Genomic DNA, 27,586 nt, shown 5'->3' with positions numbered 1-27,586 from the left:
TATACCCAGTAAACCCTGCAATTTGCTGAGATTTGGGCCATAAATTTGTCATAACAAATCCTTTCCAGGAGGCATTCCATCTTCTGTTGGCGTTGATCGCTAAATGTGCTGCTATGCAAATGCAGGAGCTGTTCCGGATATCTCTCTGGGAGAGGAAGGCTGTCTGTCTTGCTGTCTGTTTTTCTCAGAAGGAGGTCATTGATGTGAACTCTTCTCTCTGAGTGTCCATGAGGGAGGTATGGCAGAGGACCCAGTCTGGTGAGGGTCTGTGTGATCACACATGGACATCTTGGCAGGGATCCGATGAGTAATGGAGGGGTTTTCATGGCCTTTGGACATCCATGACCAAATCAGTCAGAGCGGTCATTTAGTCCTAGCCAGCAGTAAGAAAACAAGTCGAGGGGAGATTGGTGTCCAGCCAAAAGCAACATGGCGGACTCACTGTCTTTCACTCCTTGATGAACGCCCCAGGCAGATATTCTGTGAATCAAAGCATTTTCTTCTGTCCCCCTACTTCATCTCTCTACCAGAGGTGATTCATGCATGCATGATGTCATACGGAATGCCATTTCTTAAATGGTCTTATGTGTGAGGGGCCATTGTCTTGGCCAGTGTCTGCTGTACCGATTAAAAAAATATGAAATGATGAACAGTTAAAGGTCCAATGCAGCCATTTTTTTATCTCAATATTAATTTCTTTCTCAATATGAATTTCCTTTCTGGGTAACAATTAAGTACCTCACTGTGATTGTTTTCAATTAAAATGGTCCAGAAGAAACAAAAATAGTTTCTTAGCTAAGAGAAATTTCTCAAGCAATCATTTTTCTAGGACTGTTTTGGATTGGTCTGGGTGGGGAAGGGAAAACTGAAAACTAGCTGTTATTGGCAGAGAGGTTTGGAACTCGCTTTCTTATTGGTCTATTAACTAATTTATATATAATAATAATATATAATATTATATAAATATTATATAAATATTTACCGCCTGGTGACATCACCAGGTGGTCTTTTCAAACAGCTCTTACACTAAAAGGGCATTAACACAATTTTCACAAGTTCACAGTATTATTCCAACCTCATTGTCACAAAGGAAATTATGGGTAGCTCTAATGCGAAGGGTCTACCATGATCGCGACACATGATGACAGCTGAGGCTGATATGATCTTGCTTGGGCTATGTAGTGAAAACCTTAAGACAATCCTTGCTTTAGTGAGTGCTTCAGGAGCAGGGGGCTTTTAGTGCTGTTGCAGGACATGTAAAGTGTGGTGTGAAAGGCCCCAGTGATTCCCGTCGGGCCAGTAGAAGGTATTTTAATGGCTCACTGACCCCAGTAGCCAGGCTGTCACCACCTCTCTCACAGGGTCCGCATTGTGCTGCTGTTAACTAGACATCAAGACCCCAGAAACGCAGGAGGCTCCAGCAGGGCCCTCCGACCGAGGGGCCACAAAAGAATGAAATGGAAGAAAAACAAGAGCACCTCACAAAAGGTCTTAACATCACATGGTTGGCTGGAGAGACCAGGAAGGGAGATATGTCTTTACATATCGGCATGCCACCGAAACATCAATTCTTCATGCAACTCTTCACTACAAGGGAGTGCCCTGTGCCCCAGTCATTGTGTGATCATCATGCCTATGTTTATCCAGAATGGAACGGAATAGACATTATAGTTCAAACAGTCAAAATTAATTTAATTAGTTAGGTTTAGAGTGTAAATGCTTTTTTAAATGATGTATGAAAACCTTTAATAATAATATAATATAATTCCTGTTTTCATAGTTGCAATATCTAAAGTACTGTACATTTTAACAGCAGCCAGCACATACAGTTATTCTACAATGTGGGAGATCTGCGGACTTGACTCTCTCGTTGGCTGGGCGCTGCAAAGCGTCACCATCTGTCACTGCTAAAGCAGTAGTCTACCCCCTGGTCTCTCTGTCAGTAAGAAAACAGTGTGGAGCAATACGCTGTGAAGTTTGCCAAACGATTTACCGATTTAAATGTTGACCTCCAATCTACATATGAGTAAAAAGAAAGACAACTAATCAAGCGCGTCCTGGAATTGCACTGCCGAGAGCTGTGGAGGATTTTTCTCACATTTTGGCACATTCAAACACTAAAGAAAGACTGTCCTTGATGGAATAATTCGTTTTGCCTCGAAAATATGACGAATATATTATTACATCTGGTGCATTTGATGTTATTTTTTCATTCCGTTATCGGGGAAGTTTTATCAGAGGAGCCATTCGAAATTACGCAGCAGGACAGCGATATCCACGAAACTACCGATGGCACCTCCTCGCGCGAAAGCGCACGGCGGGACATGGTCTCCATCAATATGTTTAAAGTCTATGAAAAGTACAGTAAGGAACCACAACGCCATCGAGACGAAAATACCGTCAGAAGTTTTAAGGCTATTCTAGGTGAGTGTTCTCCTGCCCTATGTACGGCAGTATATTTTATGTAGGCCTTTTTAACGTACGATGTCATTGAGTGTCCCGAAAGCCGTCTGCTACATAAAATGCATTATTATTATATGTGCATATGTTACTGCATGACACTGTAATGTCCCATAACCAAATATGAAGTGGCGGGCTGCTGTAGGTAGGATACAGCAGCTACAGTAGCCTATATCAGTTGGAACCTTACAATGACATAAATATAATTTTGCAAGAGCAAAACGTAAATCATAAATAAAGTTCAGCTACTGAATGTGTTTAATATAAGCACCCCCATGCCCTGTCACTACTTGATACAAGCTCAATGTGAGAGTATAGGCTACTGTTAGTATCCACGACATATTAGACCAAAGCCGATTATGACGCCAATAGAGGCGCATGGAAAATTCTTCTCGTGCGCTCCTAAGCATTTCCACATGTCTGAGACCTTTTCAGAGGCAATGTTTATCTTTCAAACAGCAGTGGGAGTCAAGGGATGAAATTAAGATGATTGTTTATTGTAATCCAAATGTTGTATATTGCAATCAGATCGTTATCATGCCATGTGGTAGCATGCACTATAACCTGCTGTATGTGATGCTATTTCACCCAGAGCTAATCATTCATTGTTTTTATGAAATTATAGTTAGCAGAGAAAACAGTTGAAAGTAAGCTACATTGAAAAATAAAGTGTAGAATTGAAAATGCTGTCACCACGTCTTTCCATTGTCTTGTCTTTTTTTTGCAGGAGTCTCCAAGAGCAGTGTGTGGTTCCATTTCAACCTGTCGTCCATCCAGGAGTCGGAGGACATCCTGTCCGCCACATTCCACTTCCTGGACCAGCGTCCCCGCCACCGACCCTGGATCTGCCGGCGCTCCCGAAGCGCTTCCTGTCGCCTTCAGTGGCATCCCCCGTCCCAGCTCCTCTTCCGAGGAACGTCCCCAAACTCTGCCTTTGCCTCCTTGCTGGGCAACGTCACCCTGCCCCCTCCCAAGAGAGGGTCCTGGCAGACAAGTGATGTCTCCGCTGTAGTCAAAGAGGCCCGCATCCTGGGAGTCTTCCTCATTACTGCTGAGTTTGACTTCGGGATGAGGCCCCAGAGGAACCAGGAGCGCCTTTCTCCAGCCATCCTACCATACGTCCTGGCGTATGCCAACGACATGGCCATATCTGAGCCCAACAGTGTGGCCATGACCCTGCAGAGGTACGGGCCGTTCCCTTCGGGGGAGGAGCCCACCCGGTCATCCAACGAATCTCCTCCAGCCTCTAGGCTGAAAAGAGAAGCTTTGTCCCCCCTGGACCAAATACTGGACAATGACCTGCCTGAGGTCCAGTTCAACACCCTGAAGAGCCATGAGCTATGGGAGAGCACTTATTTGGTTCCCAAGATCAAGCCCTCAGTGAAAGATGGGCAAAAGCATGGCCAGGAGAGTAGTGAGGGGTTGAATAAGCCCCAGGTGCTGAGCTTTGATGAGAGGACCATGAAGAAGGCTCGCAGGAGACAGTGGAGTGAGCCCAGGGTCTGCGCCCGACGCTACCTGAGAGTGGATTTTGCAGACATCGGCTGGAGCGAGTGGGTGCTAGCCCCGAAAGCCTTTGATGCCTACTACTGTGCAGGCACCTGCGGATTTCCTATTCCTAAGGTAAGTTAGCGTAGTGTTTTACTTAAGTGTGTTATGTAGTATTTATTTAGTAAATAAAATATTGAATTGTTTTGAAAATATGTTTGGAATTGCTTTAATTGATCAGATGACGAAGGGCATGCTGGATAAAATATACTACATGACTAAAAGTATGTAGACACCTGCTCATTGAACATCTCATTCCAAAATCATGGGCAATAATATGGAGTTGGTCCCCCCTTTGGTGCTATAACAGCCTCTACTCTTCTGGGAAGGCTTTCCACTAGATGTTGGAACATTGCTGCAGGGACTTGCTTCCATTCAGCCACAAGAGCGTTAGTGAGGTCGGGCACTGATGTTGGGCGATTAGGCCTGGCTTGCAGTCTGCGTTCCAATTCATCCCAAAGATGTTCAATGGGGTTGAGATCAGGGCTCTGTGCAGGCCAGTCAACTTCTTCCACACCGATCTCGACAAACCATTTCTGTATGGACCTCGATTTGTGCAGCCAGACCATTGTCATGCTGAAACAGGAAAGGGCCCTTCACTGGAACTCAGGGGCCTAGCCTGAACCATGAAATTAGCCCAAGCCCATTATTCCTCCTCCACCAAACTTTAAAGTGGGCACTATGCATTGGGGCAAGTAGTGTTCTCCTGGCATCCGCCAAACCCAGATTCGTCCGTCAAACTGCCAGATGGTGAAGCGTGATTCATCACTCCAGAGATGGCGTTTCCACTGCTCCAGAGTCCAATGGAGGCGAGCTTTACACCAATCCAGCTGGGAATTGTGCATTGTGATCTTAGGCTTGTTTGTGGCTGCTCGGCCATGGGAACCCATTTCATGAAGCTCCCAACGAACAGTTTTTATGCTGACGTTGCTTCCAGAGGCAGTTTGGAACTCGATAGTGAGTGTTGCAACTGAGAATAGATGATATTTACGTGCTTCAGCACTCGGCGGTCCCGTTTTGTGAGCTTGTGTGGCCTACCACTTCGCGGCTGAGCTGTTGTTGCTCTTAGACATTTCCACTTCACAATAACAGCACTTACAGTTGACCGGGGCAGCTCTAGCAGGGCAGAAATGTGAGGAACTGACTTGTTGGAAAGGTGGCATGCTATGACAGTGCTATGTTGAATGTCACTGAGCTCTTCAGTAAGGCCATTCTACTGCCAATGTTTGTCTATGGAGATTGCATGGCTGTGTGCTAGATTTTATACACCTGTCAGCAACGGTTGTGGCTGAAATAACCAATCCACTCATTTGAAGGAGTGTCTACATCTTTTGTATATATAGTGTACATGCCTAACAAACGTGATGTCATCATCATACTCTCTTGTGAAAGAGAATCCCTCTTAACTCCAGCTTCTTTCCCTCTCTGGCTCCCAGGTTGCACGGCCCTCGAACCACGCCACCATCCAAAGCATTGTGAGGGCGGTGGGAATCGTTCCCGGCATTCCGGAGCCCTGCTGTGTTCCGGACAGGATGAGCTCTCTGAGTGTTCTCTTCCTGGACCCCAGCCGGAACATGGTGTTGAAGGTTTACCCCAACATGTCTGTGGAGACCTGCGCCTGCCAGTAGAACCACCCGGAAGGAGCCTCAATGCATAATGCATGAGCCAGAGTACAATGAATCAGACAGAGTGGAGCAGAAGAGACATTCAGTCAGTACAGTAAAAAAGACAGACATCTTTGGATGAGGCTGCGATGGATAAACCCACCATGGAGGGAGATCTGGATTATAGATAAGGGTTTCTGGATTATAGATAAGGGTGGCGAGATGCAGAGAACGCCGTGTCTGACCATCAGATCAGTGTGATTCACACAGACATTTCCTTGTCGTTCAGCAGCTCAACTGTAGTTGAATTTGGGCCTGTATCACTGTCAGTTCCAAGTCTTCAGCCATCCAGAGCTCCTGATGTATACACGGATTCCAAAGTAACTCAAATGATGGACCCTATTGCCATGTACTGGACTTCGGTGGGGGCTGGTGGGAGTAGCTAGAGGAGGACGGGCTCCTTGCAATGGCTTGAATGGAATAGATGGAATGCTATCAAACACATGGAAACGACATGTACGACTCAGTTCCATTCACTCAGTTTCAGCCATTGCAATGAGCCCCTACTCCTATAGCTCCTCCCACCAGCCTCCACTGCTGCACTTAGACTATTGGACTCAGGTGAGCTTTAGATGTGATGTCTTCATACGGTACAAGACTCAAAAGCTGAACCTCTGTAAATAATAATGTAACTAATACAACTAAATAAGACTTATTTCTGTAAATATTTGCTGGGATCTTAAACTATGTTTTGCCTGTAGTGTTCACTAGTTGTGCAGTTTGAATTCATCTGTCAACATAAATGGTTAATACATGAGAGAATGTACTGTTATAATAAATAATCCCATGTTGTTTTCTGACATGTCATGTTTGCATAAGTTTGAATCAGGAATCCATTGTCATCATATTCAGCGAAGAAAATGGAGCTAGACAGCACATTCCTGCCACCTGCTGTTTTGAAATAGAAAATAGTTTTCAAAAAATTGCCATTTGAAGAGATAGACCTGATATTGATTGTTTTGATCTTATTGACGGAAAGATTGTGAGAGCTTAATTACTTATAGACCACTAGTGCGAAGTTATTACATTCAACATTTTCAGCATCATACTGTAGTTGATTAACGTCAAACTACCTCAAAAGTCTTGAGAATATTGTGCTATGTCATTTCTATTCCAACATTGTGAATTGTGCATTTATCCTTTGTTCAGGCTTTGTCCGGTTTTGATCATGTGTGCTTTCATTGTCCAAATATGGCCTAGATTGACTCAAAACTTAAATGGAAATAAACTGAATGCTCCATAAAGTGGAGTACATGAATAATGAGAACCCTGGGAGATTGGTTGGGGTTGTAATCATTTTATGATGACCTTGTCCTGAGTCCTCATAGGCTGCGTTTACACAGGCTGCCCAATTCTGATCTTTTTTTTCACTAGTTGGTCGTTTGACCAATCAGATCAGCACTGAAAAAGATCTGATGTGAAAAACTCTGATGTGATTGGTCAAAACAACAATCAGTGGAGAGAAAAAAAGCATCCTACATATTTACAGTATTAGCCAAGCAGCTAATATTAGAATTACAGGAATGTTTAGGGAATAGGAATGCGTTACTCATTTCAGACTCAAATAAAGAACGTACCTTAATCACCAAATCACTTGTTTATCTGGTGCATTCTTCTCTACGGAAAATGCATGTCAGAGGATATTTAACTGGCCTTTACTCATAAAGATATCCCACAGAGTGGGGTGGGGGGGGGGGGGGGGGGGGGGTCTGCCTGAATGTGTGAGAGAGAAAAACACACTGTTGGAAAGTGCCAGGACTCAAGCCAATGTCCTCAGACACATTGGCCTCGGATGTCACTGGATCATAGCCACAGTGTTTACTGGTGATGAAGAAGGTGTTCTACACAAATAATTCCCCTTGGAATATCGAGTGCTGCCAATTTAACCTGTAACTAACATTTCTGAGATCTGACATCTTTATTGCTTTATGTATCTGAAAGACTCTGAAGAAAACATGTCCTGTATCAATATGGGAAAGTTCTCACTACTTATGGTGATTTCCGTCGGCCTCAAACTATGACCCGTCAGTGGGAAGCAAGTGGGAAGAATTTAGCAAAGTGTTTGTCAGTAGTCTCGCAATTTCCAGCGCCTCGCTCATTATCGCAGTGTGTCTGTCAAATGTTTACAGAATATTCATTAACGGCAAGCGCCCTAATGATAACAAGGCCCAAATGAAGATACAGTGTCAATGGTCGAGATAAGAATGGCTGTGCTACTATTTTGGTTGAAACGAGGCTACTGTTTACTCTAGAACATGGGAGCGGATCCCAGCTCTAGCATAGAAGAAGCTCAATTTCAACAGATTGTCACCCAAAGTCCATGTTAAATACATAGTGGGAACTGGGAAGGTAAAGTGTGTTGATTGGGAAGGATTTGCTCTGAAGATGCAATGCTCAAGGCGTTTCTTCTTCCAGATGTGTCTGAGTTTGCTGGTGTCCACGGGGTCCTGTAGATGCAAGTCACTGAACGATGTCCTCCAAAGTGAAGCTCCTGAGAGCTTCACTGAGACTTCCAAGCAGGACTTTGTTGAAAAGGAGGAAATGGACAGCAGGTTACAGAGCTTTCTGGAAAACATGAAGGAAGGGTTTCTGAGAGAACTCAACTTATCAGATATCCCACAAGAGCACATCAAGATATACCCACCGCCGTTCATGATTGAACTGTACAACAAGTATGCCTCCGACAAGTCTGCGATGCCTCGTTCTGATGTCATTCGCAGCTTCACCGTTCAAGGTATGTACATAGGCAAGTCAAACAGGAATATTGGGGGCAAGACTTATGCCACAGGGTTTTTTTTCAAATCAGTTATCACAACATTTACATACATACAGTGGCTTCAGAAAGTATTCACAAATATTCACACCCCTTGACATTTTGGACAATTTGTTGTGTTACAAAGTGGGATTAAAATGGATTTAATTGTCATTTTTGGTCAACGATCTACACAAAATACTCTGTTATGTTAACGTGGAAGAAAAATTCTAACATTGATGAAATATTTAGGAAAACTACAACACTAATATATCTTGATTAGATAAGTATTCACCCCCCTGAGACAATACATGTTAGAAACACCTTTGGCAGCGATTACAGCTGTGAGTCTTTTTGAGTAAGTCTCTAAGAGCTTTGCACACCTGGATTGTACAGGATTTGCCCATTATTCTTTTTTAAATTCTTCAATCTTTGTCAAGTTGGTTGTTGATCATCGTCAGAAAGCCATTTTCAAGTCTTGCCATAGATTTTCAAGCTGATTTAAGTCAAAACTGTAACTAAGCCCCTCAGGAAAATTCAATGTCGTCTTGGTAAGCAACTCCAGAGTAGATTTGGCCTTGTGTTTTAGGTTATTGTCCAGCTGAAAGATACATTTGTCTTCCGGTGTCTGTTGCAAAGAAGACTGAACCAGGTTTTCCTCTAGGGCTTTGCCTGTGCTTAGCTGTGTTCCGTATCTTTTTATCCCCACAAACTCCCCTAGTCCTTGCCGATGACAAGCATACCCATAACATGATGCAGCCACCACCATGCTTGAAAATATGAAGAGTGGTACTCAGTAATGCGTTGTGTTGGATATGTCCTAAACATAACACTTTGTATTCAGGACAAAACATTTATTTCTCTGCCACATTCTTTACAGTATTACTTACATGCCTTGTTGCAAACATGATGGATGTTTTGTAATATTTTGTTCTGTACAGGCTTCCTTCTTTTCACTCTGTCATTTAGATTAGTTTTGTGGAGTAACTACAATGTTGTTGATCCATCCTCAGTTTTGTCATACAGTGTCACAACCATTAAACTGTGTAACTCTTTTAAAATCACCATTGGCTCATGGTGAAAGTCCTGAGCAGTTTCCTTCCTCTCTGGCAACTGAATTAGGATGGATGCTTGTATATTTGTAGTGACTACCATAACAAAGGCTTGCCATAACAAAGGGGTTGAATACTTATTGACTGAAGACATTTCAGCTTATCAATATTTATTTTTTAAATATTTATTTTGCTTCAAACAAAAATCCACTTTGACATTATGGGCTATTGTGTATAGATCAGTGACGTAACATCTCAATTTAAACAATACACAAGTCAGGCTGTAACACAACAAAATGTGGAAAAAGTAAAGAGGTCTGAATAGTTCTGAAGGCATTATGTTAGTACTGTATGCTTATTAAGCAAGCCTGTGTGCCTCTATGGCTATTGATTCAAATATGAAACATCAAATATGAAACTGCATATGCCTGTTGTCTACTTTCGCAGATGTTAGTCACTCTGCAAAAAATGGAACAAAGTCAAAACACAGACTGCTGTTCAATGTAACTGTCCCAAATCACGAAGAGGTCACCATGGCGGAACTCAGGCTATTCACCCTGCTGGATAATAGGGCGACCTCGCACTCAACCTCCTCCAATCAGATCGGGGCTTCCATAAAGGTCTATGAAGTGGAGTATAAAGGAAACAATGTCACAGCCCACTTTGTGAATGGGAAAGAGGTCGTTGGGGCCCATCACTCTTGGGAAGCTTTCGATGTGACCACCGCCATCCAGAGTTGGGTCAAATCAGGCCGTGGGGCCAGTGCATTTGAGGTGGTGGTCGACAGGTGGGACTGTGGGCCTTTCAAAGGCGGAGGTTTTGACGTGAGCGTGGCTGTGGGGGATAACCAGTCAGCTGCTTTGATTGTCTTCTCTGATGACCTGGGGAGCAGGAAGAGAGAGGCCAAGAAGGAGCTGAAGGAGGAGATAGTCCATGAGGAAGAGACGGTCTTCTCAGGGAGCGACTGGCAAGGGCCCGACTTCAATGAGATCCCCGTGGACCTACACCCCAGGCGGAAGAGGCAGGGGGACACCAGCTACTGCCGACGGACCTCCATGCGCGTCAAATTCAAAGATATCGGCTGGGACCAGTGGATCGTAGCGCCCCCTGAGTATGACGCCTTTGAGTGTAGAGGGGTGTGTTACTACCCCCTGACTGAAGACATGACCCCTTCCAAACACGCCCTCATCCAAACCTTGGTCAATCTCAAGAACCCCAAAAAAGCCAACATGGCATGTTGCGTTCCCACAAAACTGGCCCCAATCCCGGTCATGTACCAGGAGAATGGTGTCATCACCTTGCGACAGATGTATGAGGAGATGAAGGTGGCAGAGTGTGGATGTAGGTAGTAAGAGGTAACATCCACGGTGGTTCCCTTGACCCTTTACTGTAAATCTGTACATTCCTGTTGTAAGATGCTTTTGAGTTATTTTATTTAGTATAAGCTCAGAAAATATATCAATAAAACCTGAAATTCAGTATTTATTAACTATGTATCATTATTGTAATGGTTTTAGAAAACAAAAGAGATGATAAATTGGATCTATTATGAAGTCAGTGTTCATCAATTGTTTGATATCTATAACAAAATGATCATAATCGAAAAGAGTAGATTTTGAAAGTATTTTTTTAATAACAGGGCATTTCTGTAGTGTACGCAAGAGGCGTCACTACAGTACCTGGTTCGAATCCAGGCTGTATCACATCCGGCCGTGATGGGGAGTCCCACAGGATGTGCACAATTGTCCCAGCATCGTCCGGGTTTGGCCGGGATAGGCCGTCATTGTAAAAAATAATTTGTTCTTAACTGACTTGCCTAGTTAAAAAAAGGTTAAATAAAAATGATGATTATGACTTCTAAATGATTCATTTGAATTAAACATGTAGTGTTCTAATTAGTTTCATATTAGAGGCAGAAACTGCTCTATAGCATAGCAGTGTATTTCTCCGCTAAATATGTTCTACTGTATAAATTTATATTAATTTTGAATTTCTAAAGTTCAACTTTTGGGGATGAATTTCTCCTTTGAATAATGTGTACAGAGTGCCCTCTAATGGTGGACAATAAACTATTTTTTATGTATATATCTTACTCCTTCATTCATGCCTTACATTTTCTTTTGACTGTTTTTGTAATTATTCAACTAAAATATTGCACACATATCTAAATATTAAGTACGCGTTGATCCCGACATACTTCCGTTGTGAACATTAGTCAATGCACAATAGTCAATACACATCAATGTATTCTAATCAGAGGTGATGGTTCCCGTCCCAATGAAGCAAATGTTTGTCAGAGGATGAGGAAGCCTAGATGTAGACACTTACATCAACGCTTCACAGTAAAAACAAATATAGCCCAGTCTTAATATACACTATATATACAAAATGTGGAAACCCCTACAAATGAGTGGATTCGGCTATTTCAGCCACACCTGTTGCTAACAGGTGTATAAAATCGAGCACACAGCCATGCAATCTCCATAGAAACATTGGCAGTAGAATGGCCTTACTGAAGAGCTCAGTGACTTTCAACGTGGCATCGTCATAGGATGCTAGAGCTGCCCCGGTCTGCCCTGCTGTTGTAGTGAAGTCGAAACATCTAGGAGCAACAACGGCTCAGCCACGAGGTGGTAGGCCACAAAATCTCACAGAACAGGACTGCTGAGTGCTGAAGTGTGTAGCGTGTATAAATCCTCTGTCCTCGGTTGCAACATTCACTACCGAGTTCCAAACTGCCTCTGGAAGCAGCATAAGAACTGTTCGCCGGGAGCTTCATGAAACGGGTTTCAATGGCCGAGCAGCCGCACACAAGATCACCATGCACAATGCCAAGCGTTGGCTGGAGTGGTCTAAAGATCATCACCATTGGACTCTAGAGCAGTGGAAACGCCTTCTATGGAGGGGTAAATCACGCTTCACCATCTTGCAGTCTGATGGACGAATCTGGTTTTGGCGGATGGGGCTGTTTTTCATGGTTCGGACTAGGCCCCTTAGTTCCAGTGTAGGGAAATCTTAACGCTACAGAATACAATGACATTCTAGACAATTATGTGCTTCCAACTTTGTGGCAACAGTTTGGGAAAGGCCCTATCCTGTTTCAGCATGGCAATGCCCCTGTGCACAAAGTGAGGTCCATATAGAAATGGTTTGTTGAGATCAGTGTGAAAGAAGTTGACTGGCCTGCACAGAGCCCTGACCTCAACACCATCGAACACCTTTGGGGTTGAGGTCACCTTTACATTCAAAAACAATGTGACATCTGATTTTAGCCTAGTTAACAGAGTCCACAATTGCCTAAATTAGTTCCTCCCCCTGATGACCTCCTCACTATCCATTTTAGCGCCAAGCATATCCTCCAAAAAAGGTCCTTGCTTTCTGGATCCTTGGGACGTCCCTACCCCATTAAAATGGTTAGGGTTAAGGTTAGGCTTAGGTAATGGTTATGGGTAGGGTTAGGGTAAGGATTAAGGTTAGGGTTTAGGATAGGGACATCCCAAGGATCACGGATAACACTAACCCTCCCAAATGACACAGTGAACAATGTACCAGAGTCTTAAAATGAGATTCCAGGTCCTGATTGGTCATGAGGAATCGCCAGACGGGCTTATGTAAGAATGGGTATTAGAAGTTAAGGCAAGATTAACGGTACACACCGTGCTGCAGCATTAGACGATATGTAGTTGCGTAATTCTGTGTTGTAAAAATTCCCAGTGATAAATTTCAGTTTTGAACTCACTCAACCCTAAATTCTATTCACCGTTGATAAATTAACATAGGGGCAATGCAGTGAGTGAAAATCTGGATGCAAACATGCATTGTAAATAGTGAATATGTAAGTATTTTCAAACAAATGGTAATTCATGTTCATTTTTATAATCATTGCTGTTGAATCTTCAGTTTCCATCCTGCATTCTGTGTTTAAGGCAGCGTATCAGGAAAACACACGTGAACACAAACTGTGTAATCGTGTCACCCACTCCGCGCCCCAGACATGGCCTCACAAAGCATGACCCTATTCTCCATCTGGCCAAACCACAATGCTTTCATAAGTGATTGTGACTTTCACATGGGGCTTTCATACTAATCCGGTTGTCTTTCACTTCTTTAATCTGACCTAATCTCTTGTCATATCGCATCCCTTTTTTTCAAAAAAATTAGTATGACATTATAGTGCATATCATAGAAATTCCCCCAAAATAATATGGAATGCAAAGTTTTCGTATTTGATGCCTAAAACGAAATAATGTACATCCACACAGAAACATTCACAGTAATAAAACAACAGAAAAAAGTGAAACTCCAATAATCCTGTGGCATCCCCAAATATGTACATTATAATACCTTTGATGTAACATCTCTAGTTAAACATTTTCATCTGTTACTGTCTGGCGGATGCACCTCAGATAATACGATTAAAGGTTTATTAGGAACAAAAGCCTCTTATGTCATTGTTGCTGTCCGAAACCTGGTGGTTAAAACATTCTCTCTTAACAAAGGACCGCCCCTCTGAATGAATGGACAAAAAAAGCAGGATAACAGATCAAATATAACATTCTCCGCAGTAATGGCAGGAGGTCGGTTCTCACCAGCACTGCTGGTGCTTCTTTGCCATGTTCTCTTTGGCAGCTCTTCCTTCCAGCCGGCTCTGGTGCTGGACATGGCAAAAATTCTACTCGACAACTACTGCTTCCCTGAGAATCTGGTCGGCATGCAGGAGGCCATTCAGCAAGCCATCAACAGTGGAGAAATCCTCAAAATATCTGACCGCAAGACCTTGGCATCTGTGCTGACAGTTGGCGTGCAGGGTGCACTCAATGACCCTCGACTAACTGTGTCCTTCGAGCCAAACTTTGTCCCAGTGATGCCGCCCGCCCTCCCTTCTCTCCCCACCGAGCAGCTCATCCGTCTGGTCAGGAACTCTGTGAAGCTGGAGGTCCTGGAGAATAACGTGGGTTACCTGAGGATCGACCAGATCATAGGGGAGGAGACGGCCGCCAAGCTTGGCCCGCTGCTCCGGGACAACGTCTGGAACAAGGTTGCCAACACCTCCTCGTTAATCTTTGACCTGCGCTACAGCACAGCTGGGGAGCTGTCCGGAGTCCCGTTCATCATCTCCTACTTCTCCGACCCAGAACCTCTCATTCACATTGACACTGTGTTCGATCGACCCTCCAACACGACTAAGGAGCTGTGGACTATGTCATCTATCATGGGAGAGCGGTACGGAAAGCGAAAAGACCTCATCGTATTAACCAGTAAGCGTACTATGGGTGCGGCTGAGGCGGTCGCCTACACTCTGAAGCATTTGAAGAGGGCGAACATTGTTGGAGAGAGGTCAGCCGGGGGGTCAGTGAAAGTGGAGAAGATAAGAATAGGAGATTCTGGTTTCTACATCACAATTCCAGTGGCCAGGTCAGTGAACCCAATAACAGGCCAGAGCTGGGAAGTGAGTGGAGTATCTCCCTCTGTAAATATCAATGCCAAGGAGGCTGTTGCTAACGCCCAAAATCTACTGGCGGTCAGGAGTGCCATTCCAAGGGCCATCCAGAGCGTCTCTGACATCATCAGGCAGTACTACTCATTCACAGACAGAGTACCGGCTTTCCTTCAACATCTGGAATCCACTGATTTCTTCTCTGTCATTTCAGAGGAGGACCTGGCGAATAAACTCAACAATGAACTGCAGTCTGTGTCAGAGGACCCTCGTCTGATGATCAAACTGACCCAAGATCACCCGGTTATCATTGAGGAAGACTTTGAACCTGAGAACATACCAGGTGATCCAGCATTTCTCAGGAACTTGGTGGATACAGTCTTCAAAGTACGCATCCTAACTGGAAACACTGGTTATCTCCGCTTCGACAAGTTTGGAGACGTGTCAGTGATGGCCAAATTAGGAGAGCAGATTGCCCAAAAAATCTGGGAGGCCCTCAAAGACACAGAGAACCTCATCATCGACCTGCGATACAACACAGGCGGGTCCTCAGCTTCCATGGGCATCCTGCTCTCCTTCCTCCAAGACCCATCACAACAGTTCCACTTCTTCACCATATACGACAGGATCCAGAACACCACCACTGAGTTTAACACGCTTTCCGGCCTGCTAGGCCCACCCTACGGGTCTAAACGGGGAGTGTACATCCTGACTAGTCACTATACCGCCAGTGCAGGGGAGGAATTTGCTTATCTGATGCAGTCGCTGCACCGTGGCACCCTCATCGGGGAAATCACATCTGGGACCCTGATGCACTCCAAGTCATTCCAGGTGGAAGACACAGACATTGTCATCACCGTCCCCTTCATAAACTTCATAGACAACAACGGGGAGTGCTGGCTTGGTGGAGGCGTGGTCCCCGATGCCATAGTGCTTGCTGAGGAGGCCGTGGACCACGCCCATGAGATAATAGAGTTTCACAAGGAGGTTCTGTCACTGGTGGAGGGGACAGGGGAGCTCTTGGAAGTACACTATGCCATCCCTGAGGTCGCCAACAAGGTCAGTAGAGTGCTGCTCACCAAATGGGCCGAAGGCTCATATCGATCAGTGGTCGACTATGAGTCTCTGGCATCCCAGCTAACAGCTGACCTCCAGGAGACGTCAGGCGACCACCGGCTGCACATATTCTACTGCGACATCGAACCCGAGTCTCTGCGTGACATGCCAAAAATCCCAACAGCTCAGGAGGTGGGTTACATCATTGACACGCTGTTCAAGATCGAGGTGATGCCCGGGAACGTGGGCTATCTGAGGTTCGATATGATGGCAGACATAGAAGTGATGAGAGCCATCGGCCCTCAGTTGATCAAGCTGGTGTGGAGCAAGCTGGTGAACACGGACACAATGATCATTGACATGAGATACAACACAGGTGGTTACTCCACAGCCATACCGCTCCTCTGTACCTACTTCTTCGATGCTGAGCCCCTGAGGCACCTTTACACCGTCTTTGACCGCTCTACAACCACCATGACCGAGGTCATGACCCTGCCTCAGATCCAGGGTCAGAGGTACGGCTCCACCAAGGATATCTACATCCTCACTAGTCAAATGACAGGGTCAGCTGCTGAAGTGTTCACGCGGGCCATGAAGGACCTGAACAGAGTGAAGGTGATTGGGGAGCCGACCATCGGAGGGTCCCTGTCCAGCGGCACCTACCAGATCGGGAATAGTATCCTGTATGCTTCCATACCTAACCAGGTGGTCCTGAGTGCTGTTACTGGGAAGGTGTGGAGTGTATCTGGGGTCGAGCCACACGTTGCTGCCCAGGCAAATGATGCTCTGAGTGTTGCACAGAGAATCATTGCAGCCAGGCTTTTAAAGCAAGATAAAGGGAAATAGTGGTCATGTTTTAATTTCTCTTTCCTTTAAATGTTTACTTTGTTTGTCCTGTATTTGGAATTATGTTATTTTTCCTGTGTAATTTCTAACAGAAATGTTATTTATTATCATCATTTTTCTGTAACCTGACATAATGTATCTGTGGTATAATATATCCACCCCAAGGAAAGCTATTTTGGTTCTCTTATTTGAAATCTTAAAATAGTAGATTGCACATTATTATTTAGGCACCTTATGAAAGCGTTCTTTTTGCACCTGAAAATATACAGATCAATAACTGTCGCAGCACTGGGATGAAATGAGTTGCCTTCGATGAATTTGACCAACCCCCCTGTGCGTCATTTTGTTTGAGAAATTGGATTAGATTTAGAAGTAAATCCTCTTGTTTATATGTTATGAATATCTAAATGTATTTTTAATCTCTTTGATGTAACTCTTTGGGCTATATTTCTGTTGGCCTAAATATGGGTGAGGATTTTGATATAGGGTTGATATTTCATTTCATTGTACTATCACGGACTTCATTTGATTATCGCAAATACTTTATAATTCTATATTAATCTGCTTTTAAATGCATTTGTTATTTGTCCTTTTCTTCATTTGTTAAGTCATGCAATGTAGAGGAGTCTTTAGCCAGTCAGTAGAGGGAGCATTTCCTATACAACCCTGTAGTGAACTACTGTACTCAGTTCTCCTACTGTGTATTAAGCATCAACGATAACCACATAAACTCATTATGAACAGTGTAATATCGGTTAACCTAGTTTCACGTAATTGGTCAAATGCTGGATTAAGTTCTGGGCTCATACGTGTTAGGAGAAAAGACTATAGAACAAGGATCGGAACCGGAACGAAGAGCATCCCTTTTTTATCATGACAGATCTGCGGTACCATTTATGTTTACATAGTCTGTCCACATGAAATGATGACTAGTGTCACAACCAACACTGTAGCTTAGATGAGAAAACACAAATGTTCTATTTTACGCTGGTATAGTAGGTTGACTAGAACTGTAGAACAAATGTTGTTGGTTCCTGGTAAGTTTCATTTGATTTTTAATCAACACTAAACTGTTAAATAAACTTGTGAGTTATTGATTACCTGAGAGGAACTGTTCAGAGCTCAATGTCATATTTACAGACCATAATATTGGGTCAGCCAATGGGAAATTAAGAAAAGGGGGGTGGACGACTTGACTATTTTATGTTCTAAGTTTTAAGTATACACTAAGTACAATTTTATGTCCTAAGTATAAATTCTATGTTCCAAGTATAAATTCTATATTCTAAGGATAATGCTGAGTGTGAGATTAGACTCCTATTTATGGTATAAGGACAGGTAATATTACACTTAAGATCAACTTACTGACCAACAGAAGGCCTAATTATAAGGTACAATATATATATATATATATATATATATATATATATATATATATATATATATATATATATATATATATATATATATATATATTTATATCTAGTTATATCTAGTTAACATTGATGTTCAATCAGTGAGATGTTTTCTTCAAATGAAAAATATTCATAAATGTATACAGTAATGTGAATATTTCCACCAAGTATAATCACAGCAGTTATTTGTGTCAAGTCAAACCTTACCTCACATGCACAGCAACAAACATATTTTTAACATCTACATCTTGGGCAACATGTTGCACCTACATTGTTAGCTTGTTATTGTCTTACCCAAGTACTCAGGATAATACGATTAAAGGTTTATTGTGAGGGAAAGCCTTGTGTGTGTTAACAGAAACTTTCAGGAGAAAGAGTCTCATTTGACCAAGGACCTCTTTGCAGACGTACCTTCCACCGCAGAGCAGCTACTACTGTGGTTTACTGCAATCTAGAAACCCGACAAGATGGCAAAGTCTCTCCTCTTGTTGGCATCGGTGGTGGTCTTCGGCAATGTTGCCATCCACAGTGCTTTTGCACCCGACCTGATTGTAGACATGGCTAAAATTCTCCTGGACAACTACTGCTCTCCGGAGAAGCTGACTGGCATGCAGGAGGCCATTGACGCTGCGAGCAGCAATACAGAGATCCTCAGCATCCCTGACCCCGACACTCTTGCCTCTGTCCTGACCGGTGGGGTCCAGAGTACCATCAACGACCCCCGACTGGTCATCTCCAATGAGCCCAACTATGTCCCTGCGGTGGCCCCTGCCCTGCCACCCCTGCCACCGGACCAGCTTATCGGTGTGCTCCAGAGCTCCATTAAGCTGGAGGTCTTAGAGGGCAACATCGGCTACCTGAGAATCGACCACATCATCGGGGAGGAGTTGGCCGACAAGATCGGCACCCTCCTCCTAGAGCTGGTCTGGAAAAAGATTCTGCCCACGTCCGCTCTGATCTTTGACCTCCGCTACACAGGCAGCGGGGATCTGTCTGGCATCCCATACATTGTGTCTTATTTCACTGACGCCGAGCCTCTGATTCACATTGACAGCGTGTACGACCGTCCCTCCGACACCACCACCGAGATGTGGTCCATGCCCACACTGCTGGGCGAGAGGTACGGAACCAAGAAATCCCTCGTCATCCTGACCAGTGCAAACACCAAGGGAATTGCAGAGGATGTCGCCTACTGTCTGAAGAACCTCAAGAGGGCCACAATCGTTGGGGAGAAAACTGCTGGCGGGTCCGTGAAAATTGACAAGATCAAGATTGGGGACACAGACTTCTATGTCACAGTGCCCTCGGCTAAGTCCATCAACCCAATCACAGGGAAGTCTTGGGAGGTCACCGGCGTGATGCCCGATGTTGAGGTCGATGCTGAAGATGCCCTGGCTGTTGCCGTTAAGATCATTAACCTCCGTGCCGAGATCCCTGCCATTCTTGAGGCAACTGGCACTCTGGTGGCCGACAACTACGCCTTTGAGAATGTCGGAGCGGACGTTGCAGAGAAGCTGGCAGCAGCGAGCGGTGACTACAACTTGATCTCTTCAAAGGTGGATCTGGAGACTAAACTCTCCGCTGACCTCATGACACTGTCTGGAGACAAGTGCCTGAAGACCACACACAACACCCCACCCCTGCCACCAATGGTAAGACACATTTGATGTTGTATTGTATTTCTAGCCTATGTAATACATTTATCTATAGAGAATACTTTTATGTGAATCCAGAGAGCAACTTTTTAATGAATATTTGCCTGAAAAAAATATATATTGAATTTCAGTATTAATTGGGGGGACAATTTAGAGACATTTTATGTTGATTTCAGAACCCATCTCCAGAGATGTTCATTGAGCTGATCAAGGTCTCCTTCCACACGGATCTTTTTGAGAACAACATTGGCTACCTGCGCTTTGACATGTTTGGTGACTTCGAGGAGGTTCAGGCCATTGCCCAGATCATCGTGGAGCATGTGTGGAACAAAGTTGTTAACACTGACGCTCTGATTGTTGATCTCAGGTACAGATGTAGGATCATAATTTGATCACACCGTTGCAGAAGAATGTAAAACTAGTTGTGTGTATGAGGTTTAAAAAGGCTTCTGAAGTTTGTAATTTTGATTTTCCCTTATGAAAAATGTATCAACCCTTACAAAAATGTTCATGAATTATAATTCCCATAATAATTCACATTTACTGTTGCTGCATAATTATTTTCCTGCTGTGGCAAACTGGCTAAAATTAAGATCCTACATCTGTAGAACTTCTCTTTATAGTGAAAATCAAAGCTCAAATGACGAGCATAGCAACTGGAGGAACATATTTATGTTCACCAAGATGAACAGAGTTACAGAGTGGCTTACCATTTCGTTGGGTTAAATGGGGACAGTTGCACCATAGGGAAAGTTTTTATTTACAACATGTTCATCTTTTATATTGAATGAGTTTGTATAATTGATTTTGCAGAAACAACGTTGGCGGGGCCACTACTGCCATTGCGGGCTTCTGCTCCTACTTCTTTGATGCAGACAAGCAGGTCTTGCTGGACAAACTGTACGACAGACCGTCTGGCACCACTAAGGAGCTGTGGACTCTACCTGAGCTCACAGGTTTATAAAACTCAAACGTTTCATAATGTGCACTGTATAATGAGTTTATCGATTTGGATTAAGCAGAACACAACTGTGCGCTGTCAGCAGATGAAAATGACTCTCATCTTCTCTCTCAGGTGCGAGGTATGGCTCTAAGAAGAGCCTGGTCATCTTGACCAGCAGAGCCACAGCCGGCGCCGCCGAGGAGTTTGTCTACATCATGAAGAAGCATGGTCGGGCCATGATCGTGGGCGAGACCACCAACGGTGCCTCACACCCCCCTGAGACCTTCCGCGTGGGCGACAGTGATGTGTTCCTGAGCATCCCCACCACCCATTCAGACACAGCCCAGGGCCCCGCCTGGGAGGGTGCCGGGGTCACCCCTCACATCCCCGTGCCCGCCGACGCAGCCCTGGACACCGCCAAGGGCATCCTCAACAAGCACTTCGCCGGTGCAAAGAAGTGAAGTCTCCAACTGTGGATGTTGGCAGCCAAAGGCGTTTAGGATCTTATGTTCTCAGAGGAGAGAAGTGTGTAGGGTACCGTTATATGTAATTGACCAAATTTAGGCAACCAGCCTCTGCACCTAAGCCTTCTTTCTGTAGCCTGTTCTCGTTTTGCAAGAAAATGTGAGAGGTTCTGAACCAGTTTGTGGTTTGTTTTTACTTATAGTTTTTACATCTGAAAACTACTGTGATTGCAGAATGATTTAAGAAAGTGTGAGTGAATTGAAATGTTATACTGAAATGTGACTCTTAAAGGAGTGGTTCAGAAACTATGTTTGTGTTTGAGTTACTGATCCACTAGCCTTTGTGGCAATGATTTGTCAAAGCAGCTTAGATCTTTGGCTGTCAAAAATAATGTGAATTGTAAATTGTGCGAGAGCAGGAAAGCTGAAACTAGTTTAAAAAGCAGCATTGGATCAAATGCTGAAATATTTGTAATGACATATTTGCTTTTCCTATGATATTTCTCCTATAATTTCAAGTAACATTGTTAGGACCTTTACAAACAAATTGTCCTGTCTGTTGGGGGAGCATTCTTAAATTTGATGCAGGGTCTTTTTGCTGTGTATGGGAAGTAGTGTTGTGTCCATACATAGTGACTTGCCATGTGAAGACATTTGGGTTGTATCAATTCCAATGGTGGGACACAATAAAGGCAATGGAAACACAATAATACATATGTGTATTGTTTTATAACAGAGGTTAGGAGTTGATCAAGAAAACCAAGCAGCTTTTTATATCATATAACACCAAACACATTATAATTACTACAATTCCTACCAGATTTTCTCCCGATGGCAATTAAACACACCAACAAAATGGAATCAATCCCAGCCATTGTTACACAACTTTCCGTTACAGCCTCTTGTAATAATCCAAACCAACAAATGAGTGAGATTATGGCTGAGATCAACTGTGTTTCAGCTCTAAGTAGCAAAAGCATTTGACAAAAACTACTCATTCAGATGAGAATTTAAAACCTGAGAACAATTATCAGTCTGTCAATTCAAGTCATACTTACCCATTCTAGTTGCTTTCTGCAGTTTCAATTTGGTCTGCAATACACAAACACAGTTTATTAGTACTCTGTTAGAGGATATATTAAATCAGCCAATATAATTAAATGTACTCCCTTTGTCTCTTTTCAATCTACACCATTCTATTCAACCACTGGGATGCAAATCCATTCCACCCAGGAGATGGCAGTGCAGCTGTAACATCTCAGAGGCACACACAGATACTGATCAGTGAGCGAGTGAGAACAGACCAGCTTTTGGCGAGCACATTTTCAAAACACAAGGATTTAACAGGATACGTTTTGCAGGGAATATCACGTACATAAACATGTGCAGAGCCGAGGGACAAGAGAGACAACACAACACTACATAAAGAGAGACCAAAGACAACAAAACAGGCAGGCAGCAACACATGACAACACAGCATGGTAGCAACACAACATGACAACAACATGGTAGCAGCACGAAACATGGTACAAACATTATAGGGCACAGACAAAGGCACAAAGGGCAAGAAGGTAGAGACAACAATTCTTCATGCAAAGCAGCCACAACTGTCAGCAAGAGTGTCCATGATTGAGTCTTTGAATGAAGAGATGAATGAAGCTAATGAATGAAGCTAATCACAAACCACATACAGTAGCTAAAGTTTAGCTGTGTGTGTGTGTGTGTGTGTGTGTGTGTGTGTGTGTGTGTGTGTGTGTGTGTGTGTGTGTGTGTGTGTGTGTGTGTGTGTGTGTGTGTGTGTGTGTGTGTGTGTGTGTGTGTGTGTGTGTGTGTGTGTGTGTGTGTGTGTGTGTGTGTGTGTGTGTGTGTGTGTGTGTGTGTGTGTGTGTGTGTGAAAAAGTAGATAGAGTAATGGGAAAAATGATCAATGGAGAAATACATGTTAAGACAGACGTCCGGTTTTCCTGTAGTCATCACATTCATTTGATAATTCTTACTTTACTTGCCTCTTGAGGCGTAACTTTGCTTTACAGCTGACTCATGCGGTACCTGCAGCAGCTTGCTGGCTATGGATTAAATACTGTGGACATTACTACAGCTTCTGCCTACTTGGCTCTGAGAGAGGATGAGAATGTGCCAATCAACATGTGTTCATTACAGTCCCAGTAATTGCATGTCATTATAAATGTGTAGGCTAATTACATGACAATTACATAGTCACATCATTCCACAGTGCTAATTAACTGGAAGGGCCAGCCCAGTAAATAAGGGTTAAGGTAGGTTACAAGTCAGTGGTAACCTACAAGAGGTGAGATTTTATCATGAATAAATCTATTAACTTTGTTTTTCTAGAGAAGTATACAGAAACAATAAATATAGCTGCAAGCAGCAATGAACGGGGTTCACATGATGACAGAAAGGAAACAAGATCAGTTGGATAACTGTAACAGCTGTCGTGGGTTGAAGAAGGTGAGGACCAAGGTGCAGCGTGTTAAGTGTTCATCTTTTATTATGAATTGAACACTGAATGGAAAAACAAAAAAAGAGAATGAACGAAACTGAAACAGTTCTGTCTGGCACAGAATACAAAAACAGAAAACAACTACCCACCAACACAGGTGGGAACAGGCTACCTAAGTATGGTTCTCAATCAGAGACAACAATTGACAGCTGCCTCTGATTAGGAACCATACCAGGCCAAACACATAGAATGAAAAACATAGAATGCCCACCCCAACTCGCGCCCTGACCAAACCAAAATAGAGACATAAAAAAGGAACTAAGGTCAGGACGTGACAATAACAAAGCAAGCACACTATCATTTAGGAACTATCTTCCTTTACGTGCAATCAGTGAAAGCATTACCATGTTTATCTCTTAAAGGGATATTTTGGGATTTCTTGATTAGACAATAGGCCTTACATGTCATCCGTGTGTAAGCCCAACAAGGTGGGAAAACATGACAGCCCAATACAGAAACAAACATATCTCTGGTAAGAAGAAGGGCAGGGGTGTATGCCTTATGATTTACGAGACGTGGTGTGATCATAACAACATACAGGAACTAAAGTCCTTTTGTTCACCTGACCTAGAATTCCTTACAATCAAATGCAGACCGCATTATCTACCAAGAGAATTCTCTTCGATTATAATTACAGTCGAGTATATCCCGCCCCAAGCAGACACCTCAACGGCCCTGAAAGAACTTCATTTGACTCTATGTAAACTGGAAACAACATATCTTGAGGCTGCATTTATTGTAGCTGGGGATTTTAACAAGGCTAATCTGAAAACAAAGGCTCCCTAAATTTGATCAGCATATTGACTGCGCGATCCAGGCTGGCAAAACCCTGGATCATTGTTATTATAACTTCCGCAACGCATATAAAGCCCTCCCCCGCCCTCCTTTCGTAAAATCAGACCACGACTCCATTTTGTTGCTCCCAGCCTATAGACAGAAACTAAAACAGGAAGCGCCCGTGCTTAGATCTGTTCAACGCTGGTCCGACCAATCAGATTCCACGCTTCAAGATTGCTTCGATAACGTGGACGTGGATATGTTCCGCCTGGCGTCGGACAGTAACATTGATGAATACGCTGATTCAGTGAGCGAGTTTATTAGCAAGTGCATCTGTGATGTTGTACCCACAGCGTCTATTAAAGCATTCCCCAACCAGAAACCGTGGATTGATGGCATCATTCGCGCACAACTGAAAGCGCGAACCACAGCTTTTATTGAGGGCAAGGTGACCGGAAACATGACCGACTACAAACTGTGTGCCTATTCCCTTCGCAAGGCAATCAAACAATCTAAGCGTCTGTATAGAGACAAAGTAGAGTCGCAATTCAACGGCTCAGACACGAGAGGTATGTGGCAGGGTCTACAGTCAATCACGGACTACAAAATGAAAACCAGCCCCGTCGCAGACCACGATGTCTTGCTTCCAGATAATCTAAACAACTTCTTGGCTAGCTTTGTGGACAACACAGTGCCACTGACACGGCCCGCTACCAAAACCTGTGGGCTCTCCTTCACTGCAGCCAACGAGAGTAAAACATTTAAATGTGTTAACCCTCAAAAGGCTGCCAGCCCAGACGGCATCCCCAGCCGCGTCCTCAGAGCATGCGCAGACCAGCTGGCTGGTGTGTTTACGGACATATTCAATCAATCCTTATCCCAGTCTGCTGTTCCCACATGCTTCAAGAGGGCCACCATTGTTCCTGTTCCGAAAAAAGCTAAAGTAACTGAGCTAAATGACTATCCCCGTAGCACTCACTTCCGTCATCATGAAGTGCTTTGAGAGACTAGTCAAGGACCATGTCACCTCCACCCTACCTGACACCTTAGACCCACTCCAATTTGCTTACCGCCCCAATAGGTCCACAGATGACGCAATCGCAATCACACTGCACACTGTCCTAACCTATCTGGACAAGAGGAATACCTATGTAAGAATGCTGTTCTGCGACTACAGCTCAGCATTTAACACCATAGTACCCTCCAAACTCGTCATTAAGCTCGAGACCCTGGGTCTCGACCCCGCCCTGTCCTGGACCTCCTGACAGGGTCTTGGACTTCCTGACGGGCCGCCCCCAGGTGGTGAGGGTAGGTAACAACATCTCCACCCCGCTGATCCTCAACACTGGGGCCCCACAAGGGTGCGTTCTCAGCCATCTCCTGTACTCCCTGTTCACCCATGACTGAGTGGCCATGCACGCCTCCAACTCAATCATCAAGTTTGTAGACGACACTACAGTGGTAGGCTTGATTACCAACAACGACGAGATGGCCTACAGGGTGGAGGAGGTGAGGGCCCTCGGATTGTGATGTCAGGAAAATAACCTCACACTCAATGTCAACAAAACAAAGGAGATGATTGTGGACTTCAGGAAACAGCAGAGGGAGCAGCCCCCTATCCACATCGACGGGACAGTAGAGGGGAAGGTGGAAAGTTTTAAGTTCCTCGGCGTACACATCACGGACAAACTGAAATGGTCCACCCACACAGACAGCGTGGTGAAGAAGGCGCAGCAGCGCCTCTTCAACCTCAGGAGACTGAAGAAATTCGGCTTGTCACCAAAACCACTAACAAACATTTACAGATGCACAACCAAGAGCATCCTGTCGGGCTGTATCACCGCATGGTACGGCAACTGCTCCACCCACAACCGTAAGGCTCTCCAGAGGGTAGTGAGGTCTGCACAACGCATCACCGGGGGCAAACGACCTGCCCTCCAGAACACCTACACCACCCGATGTCACAGGAAGGTCAAAAAGATCATCAAGGACAACACCCACCTGAGCCACTGCCTGTTCACCCCGCTATCATCCAGAAGGCGAGGTCAGTACAGGTGTATCAAAGCGGGGACCGAGAGATTGAAAAACAGCTTCTATCTCAAGGCCATCAGACTGTTAATAAACAGCTGCTGCCAACATACTGACTCATCTCTAGCCACTTTAATAATGGAAAAATGTATGCAATAAATGTATCACTAGCTACTTTAAACAATGCCACTTATATAATATTTACATACCCTACATTACTCATCTCATATGTATATACTGTACTCAATACCATCTACTGCATCTTGCCTATGCCGTTCGGCCATCGCTCATTCATATATTTTTATGTACATATTCTTATTCATTCCTTTACACTTGTGTGTATAAGGTAGTAGTTGTGAAATTGTTAGGTTAGATTACTTGTTAGATATTACTGCATGGTCGGAACTATGAGCACAAGCATTTCGCTACACTCGCATTAACATCTGCTAACCATGTGTATGATACAAATACAATTTTATTTTATTTTATATAATTTTCTTATTTTCATGACAAGCTTATTAGTTCAATAGCTATTGATGAGAGAAAACCGTATATACAATATAAAACTAACTTTACCATGGTGCCGAACCGAACCATAGCCTATGCCTACCGGTTCTCTAAGAAGTTGGGTAAACAATACTTTCCGTTTTTTAAAAACATTTTGAGCAGCTGAACAACAAACCGCACAGACAACCAGTAGAGTTTAAAGCTGTAAAATGTAACTTGTTGGGCGACATGACCAAATTCACATGGAAATGTGAGTTGTAGATCTGTCATTGTCAATGAAAGCATGTCTAAGAAGTGGTAGATCTCTTCTATGTGCAGTATTTCTATGCTTCCCATTCTTACGTTTTGTTTTAGCATCTCCACACTATACTTGCTTGTTTTGACACATAAACTGAAATTAGGCAAACTATTCACATTTTTGCAAACAGGAAATGACGACGCGCTTTCTGCATAGTGCACCT

The 27,586-nt window shown here is 43.8% G+C and overlaps 3 protein-coding genes across 3 annotated transcripts; all 3 read left to right on the top strand.

The window, feature by feature from the left end:
* Nucleotides 1–1,838: 1,838 nt before the first annotated feature.
* On the top strand, nucleotides 1,839–6,472 carry LOC124047570 (growth/differentiation factor 10-like). Its single transcript, XM_046367879.1, has 3 exons — nucleotides 1,839–2,424; nucleotides 3,188–4,083; nucleotides 5,445–6,472. Exons 1-3 carry the CDS (start codon nucleotides 2,166–2,168, stop codon nucleotides 5,634–5,636), a joined length of 1,347 nt encoding a protein of 448 aa, XP_046223835.1. The 5' UTR covers nucleotides 1,839–2,165; the 3' UTR covers nucleotides 5,637–6,472.
* A 1,365-nt stretch (nucleotides 6,473–7,837) lies between these two features.
* LOC124047569 (growth/differentiation factor 2-like) lies at nucleotides 7,838–11,568 on the top strand. Its single transcript, XM_046367878.1, has 2 exons — nucleotides 7,838–8,406; nucleotides 9,924–11,568. The coding sequence occupies exons 1-2, from the start codon at nucleotides 8,058–8,060 to the stop codon at nucleotides 10,823–10,825; spliced, it is 1,251 nt and encodes a 416-aa protein (XP_046223834.1). The 5' UTR covers nucleotides 7,838–8,057; the 3' UTR covers nucleotides 10,826–11,568.
* Nucleotides 11,569–14,021: 2,453 nt separating this feature from the next.
* On the top strand, nucleotides 14,022–22,002 carry LOC124048203 (retinol-binding protein 3-like). Its single transcript, XM_046368733.1, has 5 exons — nucleotides 14,022–16,701; nucleotides 19,568–19,882; nucleotides 20,062–20,252; nucleotides 20,699–20,841; nucleotides 20,961–22,002. The coding sequence occupies exons 1-5, from the start codon at nucleotides 14,044–14,046 to the stop codon at nucleotides 21,287–21,289; spliced, it is 3,636 nt and encodes a 1,211-aa protein (XP_046224689.1). The 5' UTR covers nucleotides 14,022–14,043; the 3' UTR covers nucleotides 21,290–22,002.
* Nucleotides 22,003–27,586: the final 5,584 nt, after the last annotated feature.

This window comes from Oncorhynchus gorbuscha, linkage group LG11, assembly GCF_021184085.1.
Source record: "Oncorhynchus gorbuscha isolate QuinsamMale2020 ecotype Even-year linkage group LG11, OgorEven_v1.0, whole genome shotgun sequence".
NCBI lineage: Eukaryota > Metazoa > Chordata > Actinopteri > Salmoniformes > Salmonidae > Oncorhynchus > Oncorhynchus gorbuscha.
The sequence above is the reverse complement of the archived record's forward strand: the minus strand, read 5'-3'. Positions and strand labels throughout refer to the sequence as shown.